This window comes from Pelecanus crispus, chromosome 11 (assembly GCF_030463565.1).
Source record: "Pelecanus crispus isolate bPelCri1 chromosome 11, bPelCri1.pri, whole genome shotgun sequence".
In the NCBI taxonomy this organism is placed as follows: Eukaryota; Metazoa; Chordata; class Aves; order Pelecaniformes; family Pelecanidae; genus Pelecanus; species Pelecanus crispus.
The window spans coordinates 5,955,273-5,961,637 of NC_134653.1; the positions used below are offsets into that span (position 1 = coordinate 5,955,273).

General features: G+C 48.0%; 1 protein-coding gene across 1 annotated transcript; it reads right to left on the reverse strand.

Moving 5' to 3' along the window:
* Nucleotides 1-390: 390 nt before the first annotated feature.
* CHST12 (carbohydrate sulfotransferase 12) lies at nt 391-1,670 on the reverse strand. Its single transcript, XM_009482422.2, has one exon. The coding sequence runs from the start codon at nt 1,653-1,655 to the stop codon at nt 396-398; it is 1,260 nt and encodes a 419-aa protein (XP_009480697.1). The 5' UTR covers nt 1,656-1,670; the 3' UTR covers nt 391-395.
* Nucleotides 1,671-6,365: the final 4,695 nt, after the last annotated feature.

A 6,365-nucleotide genomic window follows, 5' to 3' on the forward strand; every position in this document is an offset into this window, starting at 1 on the left:
TTTTTTTTTTTATTCCTTCCCTTCCTTTGCCATGACACACACTTTGTATTAAATATCTTAAATATATTAATTTTTAAAAAGTATTAATAAAAAGCTACTGAAGGACACAGCTGGCAGAGTGACCAAGGGCAGCGACCCACTGCAAAACCTAGGGACATTTTAAAAAACAGAAAACAAAGGATAACAAAAAAAAACTGGCATTTTTTGCATATGCACAGCTGGTTGGAATACCCTGGACTCTGGCATTATTGCAAAAATGGAAGGGGAAGCGGTAGAAAAAATATATTCCGTTGTACCAACCTGTATGGGAAAGGGAGTTAAGAGCAAAAATGAGGAGGTTTTAAACATTTTTGGTATTTCAGATGTTCCCTCCCACACCCACAGCCCAATCATTTTTAGTCTTTAAGCAAGTTTTCTGGCTTGGGGTAGCCAAAGAGTACAAAATCTGCTTCATAAAGCTTGTAGAGCTGCTGCCTCCAAGCCTGTGGGATTTTGGCAAACCAGTTATCTTCCCAGCTGCTGGCAGTCCTGTTCCGGTAGCTGGGGGGGAAGCGAAGCAGCCTGTCCACTTTGAGGAGCTGCAATAGATAAGCAGCATCCTCATCCAGCGTCTCCAGCTTTCCGATGAAATCGTAGTCTATCTGGCACGGATGGCACAGACGGTAAACCTGCCTCCAGTGCTCATTGAAGGGGGCCATCTTCTCTGTCCTGGGATCCAGTAAGTACTGGATGAAGTCAGAAAAGGAGACTTTGAGGCCTGCCCCAAAGGCCTCACTAACAGAGGTGGGAAGGTTGGTATGGTTGGAGTACAGCTTTAGCATGGGGATGGCAAAACGCCGGTAGAACTCCTCATTCTCTAGCTCAAATTTGCTGCGAAAGGCAGAGATGAGGCGGACAAAAGGGTCTCGTACAAAGAGAAACTTAGTGTATTTCTTCAGCTTGATCTTCATGAGGTGCCGGGAGAACTTCCCATAACGGCGCCAGAATTTGTTGAAGGTCAAGTGGGTGCTGGTGTTGTGGACGTGTTCCCGGGGGATATCCAGAGGGTTCCGGTATGGGACCCCCTGGTCCAGCAGGCTCTCACTTAGCACAATCATCACCCGTTTCCAGTTGGTGCAGGCCACCTTGGGGACGTAACAGTAGATGATGCCGTGGCGGTCATCCACGATCAGGTGGTTGAGCTCATAGTTTGGGATGTCATCAAAGGAGCGCTCCTTGGTGGGGAAGGTGAAGCTGGAATTGGCACAAAACTCCCGCAACGTTCTCTGCCTCTCTATCTGCAGTTTCTCTTGGTCCAAGCTGTTTCTGTCATTGCGAGCAGACCAGTCATAGCCCCGCACATTCTCCTCCAAATTGCTCACCACGGGCTTGTTGGAGCCCTGGACGAGTAGCTGCTCTGTCTTTCGGGGGATAGAGCTATTCTGTTTCAGGGTTGAACTAAGCAGCTTTACCAAAAAGTCATCCACATCTGGCAAGGCTTCCCAGTTTTCACCTGCCGTGATACCAGGGATGGCTCCTGGGGAATGAGGCCTGGAGAAGGACGTATGCAGGTAGAAGTGAGCTGTTCCCACATTGTCCCAGTACACAATGATCAGGAGGATCATGAAGATGGAGACCAGCACCACAGAGAGACGGAGGAGCCGTGCTTTGGTCATCCTGACACCTACTGTGATAGCTGGCTTTCACCTGGATTCACCTCCAACTTGCAGACTGAGGCTTGGGATCCAGCATGGTGCTGCAGACCAGGAGCCTGGAAAGGTACCAGAAAAAAAGTTAGTTAAACGCTTAATCACTCTGGTTTGGAGAGAATGACCTTGCACAATCAAGACTCGACACAGGGCTAACCATCTGTTTCCGCATGGGGAGAGCTGTGTGAGCTCAAGGTACCCACAGAGACCTCGTGGAGAAGCGCTGACTGGCCGAAAGGAGTCATAATGTGTTGTAATTTTACCAGTTTCCATAGCAATCATGTTTTTTTTATCAATCTCAAGCTTCTAGAATCACGTGATTTCAAGAGAAGCTCTGTTTTCATTTAAAAAAATTAAGCAAAATATGAAGATTTCAGGCCTGGAGTTTACAAAGGAAAGTTTGAGAGTATTAAAAAAATACAACTATATACAGAAAGTATGCAGAGCCAACTACCTGTCAGACCTCCTTGACTGTTAAACACATCTAACACACAACAGAAGAATGAGGGCTCAATCCATGATTTTAGCTTGGGGTATCACACTGTTGTCTCATCTCCCCACAAAGATGCTCTGTACAGCTGTGCTGGAAACAAAGACCTCATCGGAGTTATAAATACATAGCTGAAGAAGCCACTACCTCCGTGGCTAAAGCAAGCCCCTGTTGAGAGAATAGCACTGACCTGAATGCACCATCTTATCTAATCTGTGTGAAGACACCCGGTAGATGTCACCTCCACGACCCTTCTTGGTAGCTACTTCATTTTGTCAAGAACAGAGATTACACAAACAGTTTTCCCACAAAAACCCCCAAAGGGACACAGCCCCGATAAGAGCCACGCATCAATAAAAATCTGAAGGAATGATTACTTTTAACTGAATGATTTCTGAGATTAAGGATGCTCCGGTAAATCTTCATCCACGTCCAGACTGTGTCGAGTCAGGACCCCTTTTCCTGGTTTAACGTAATTTTTATTTCTATCACACTCATCCCTAAAAACTTTTGATCACCAAAGACAGGCGAGAAATCACTGTTGAAAGGGCAGCTCAGGAGACCTTTTCTAGAGGGTGCAGTGGGTTGGTTTGTCAACCATTCCCATCTTTTCACTGCTACCTGCTTCCCTGCTGACTCCCAGCCCCTTTCCACCAGCAAGCTCCTCCAGAGAAATCTGTCTCCCCACCCTGCTGCATGTTTTTTGGTCCAAGGCTCCACGCAGAGGCAGGCTGGCAAACTAGCCTTGCTTTCTCCTCAAGTGATCAAGGAGCCAGTGCCTGCAGCCAGGCAAGAACAACATAGTGAAGTGAAGAACAGCTATCTGATATTTTGAGAGAGAAACCAATGTTTGCTGGCTTACAGTCTCTCTCTTCAAGGTTTAACACCAAAAGACAAGCAAAAAGTAGTCACTCCAATCTCCTCCTCCCCTCCAAGCACAGTTCAGCCTCTGATTATAAACACAGAACAGCACCTACAGATAGAAGACAAGAGCCGCCCTTTCTGCAGACATCCCTGTTCTTTCCGATTTCAGAACAAACCCTACAAACACCAGCTCTGAAAACAAAACCTCTTCGGGGCAAGCTGCCCTGAAAAGCTTTTCAAAATGAAGACTGGGTCTCCCTTCCTCCCGAAACACAGAGGTTGCTCCCCAGCCAATTCACACACCACCCTTAAACAGCACCAATCCCACCCTGTACAGGGATGCAAAGAACCTGAGAGTCCGGATATGCAAAAGTGCTGAGCTCTGTCATTCCTGGGGGAAACTTGCTCAGCACCTTTGACGCTCACAGCAGCCTTGCGTTGAACGACTTGTCTAAAGAGCCTGCACGGCTGTGCTTACGCCTCAGGGATGCCAGATTTTAGCAATCAAAGTCCTGGTTTCAAACACTAGACCAAAAGCATTAGACCTGAATTTAGTGACAAACAGGAACAATACCAGTTACAGTTACATGTCAAAGTATTAGCTCAGCCTGCCTCAAAAGACGTAAAACACAGAAACGAAGGTTTAGGGATTTTCCACCCTGGTTTGTTTACACTTCAGAGGTAGGGAGAGCCAGAAATTCAGCACAGCTGTAACCTAACACATGGCTTTGCACTGCAACACCAAACACTGGGTTTCCTGGAGGCAGGCTCCTATTCTACATGAGAAGAGGAGCTGGAGGAACTGCAGACATAACACTTTGCACTCTGCAGAGCAAGAAGCAGGTATTACTCAGCAGTAATTCTCTGTGTTTAGTTAGTCAAGATTGAGGATGGAGCAGATCTAAGAAGAAACACCCAGGGAGATGAACATGGAGTTAAAGAAGGGGCAAATTACATATGTGCGTCAGCACTTCAGGCCAAGCATCTCGGTCCAACAGCAGAAGATAATGGAGTGATGCTGCCAAGCCTACTGCTTGGCACACTTCTGGGTTTGCGTTTTGCCTGAATCTGTTCTTGCTTTCGAGCCGGTTAGCTGTTCAGGGCAGGGACTGCTTCCTATTCCAGATGAATAGGGTGCCCACTGCGCACATAATTCCTAGCACACTGGGTTTCCAATGCTGCTTGAGACCTTTAGGCTGGCTGGAATGCAGCGAGCCCGGAAAGCTGCACGGAGCATCCCTTTCTGCCACCCCTATACTCAGCAGCTTCCACAGCTGCGGGCAGCTCAGCAGCCTGCTAGCATTTCTGCAAAGCTGTCCCACCCCGGCAGACAGATCACCCTCTCGGCAGCAGCAACAGAAGCAAACGAGACGCTGTGTGTGGCACACGCATTCCTCGGGCAAACGGAAGGAGGGCTCTTTGTCAGAGCCACCACCATAACGTAGCTTTACCGAGCGCACCCCAAGGGCTCGAGCCTGCTTTCCAGGACACAGCAGGCAGGCCTGCCAGAGCGTTTGGCTTTTCCAAGAGACACAGCAGCAAGCAGCGCAGAATCGAAATGACTCCACTTTTATTAACTCTATCACTGCCAGACGAACCCTGGAAAAGAGCAAGAACGCAGCTTAATTCCCCCTCATGAGAAAAACGCCACAGAAAACAGAGTTACTCTGTCGACTACGATACATCCTCTTCCTGAGCACTTCATAAAAGACGCCAGACTGAAAGCACAAATTAGAGGTCTCTGTGCACATCAGAGGGAATGCGCCTCCATCCTCTCCTTGCCAGAATCAAAAGGAAAAGCCTCCAGGAGGAGCCAAGAATTTACATTCAAGTTTAACCCAAAGTCACCAGCCAACAAGAACGTGCACCAGGATCCACACAAAGCTGCTTCTGTGACATGACGCTGGCAAACCGGGAAACGGACCAAGCGTTATAATCATCCTACGGAGTCCCCTGAGCAGCCATCCCGTGATCATCTCCAACCTGAACCTGGCCCGGGTGTGAGCCAAGGACCTTTCTCCCCGTCCCAGGCCTGAGAAAGACACTGAGGTCCAACGTCACTGGTCCCATCCTCTCCCATCACAAGCTGCCATGTCAAATAACCACCTCGCAAACTCTTATTTAAAACCAGAAAGGGGGGATGTGTCCCCAGCACCCTTATTGCAAAAGCTATTGCAGATACAGCTCCTCAGGGATTTGGAAGCCTTGTTTGCACTTCGCAGCCCAATTGTAACTGTTCTCAGGTCAAACAGCAGCTTAAGTAATTCCTGCCTCCTCCTTCCTCTCCTCTTGGCTTTGTGCAACAACTACATTCTCTCACAGCCTCTCTTCGCAGAAGAAAGTAACTCCTGCTCACTTACAGGAGCAGTAAGGCCTACAGAAAATAAAGGAGCTTACACACAGGTATGTACCGGAGACGGGATAATAACCCCCCTCTACGAACGGCGATGGTTTCAAAGGAGCTGTGCCTCCAAAGGCTTGGCTGCAGATTCCATCTCTTCTTGCCTTGTGTTTCCCCAGGCTCGTCCCTCTCCCATTGCTCCTAACTCCCCGCGGGGAAGCACAAGGCACAGGTCAGGCACTAAGCACCAGCTCACCTCCTCCAGTGCCCACTCGTTCTAACGTGAGAAGATACAGGATTTCAGGTAGCTTGCCTAGGCTTTGCCTGCTTCTGAAGATGAAAAGAGGTGGAATGAGAACTTTTAGAAACATACAAAAAAACCCCAAATTCAAATGGATACTTTCCTTTGGGACACCTGCATTCACCAGCAATCACTCGACCCATGCAGCTGTCTTTACCCATATATCATGGTATGCACCTGCTACCGGTTACGCTTAGGGAATAAGCAGGCTCTGGAGAAGTGGAACCAATTTAACTTCCTCCAGGTGCAGGAGAACGAGCTCCCATCAGACAAAGCAGGTAGATGCTGTACCAATAACCAGAAATGAGTATCACACACTTGGCCATTGCTCAGTAAATTGCTTCTTCCCATCTTCCCAAAAATCTAGCACCCTTTGCAGAGCAGGGAAGCTTTAACCCATGCAATCACATCAGCGGTTACGTTATATAAATGCACAGTGTAAGCGAAAAACAGGGCTTGCGTTACACATTTTACCTCAACTTTGCACATATATGCCAGAGGCCAGCAAAAGAACGCCCTAATCTACACAGCTACCCCAGCACCTTCCCTCCCATCGCTGCCTCAAAGCTTGGTTTGCACGGGCTTGGTGGCACCCGTTGCTTCTTTTTAATATCCATACTTGGAAGTTGTCTCAATAACTGTATTTCTAAGATTACAGGAAGGAAACTCCTAAAACACAGC

Coding starts and splice junctions, on each gene's coding strand:
- CHST12 (XM_009482422.2), bottom strand. CDS start 1,655: ATGACCAAAGCACGGCTCCTCCGTCTCTCTGTGGTGCTGGTCTCCATC.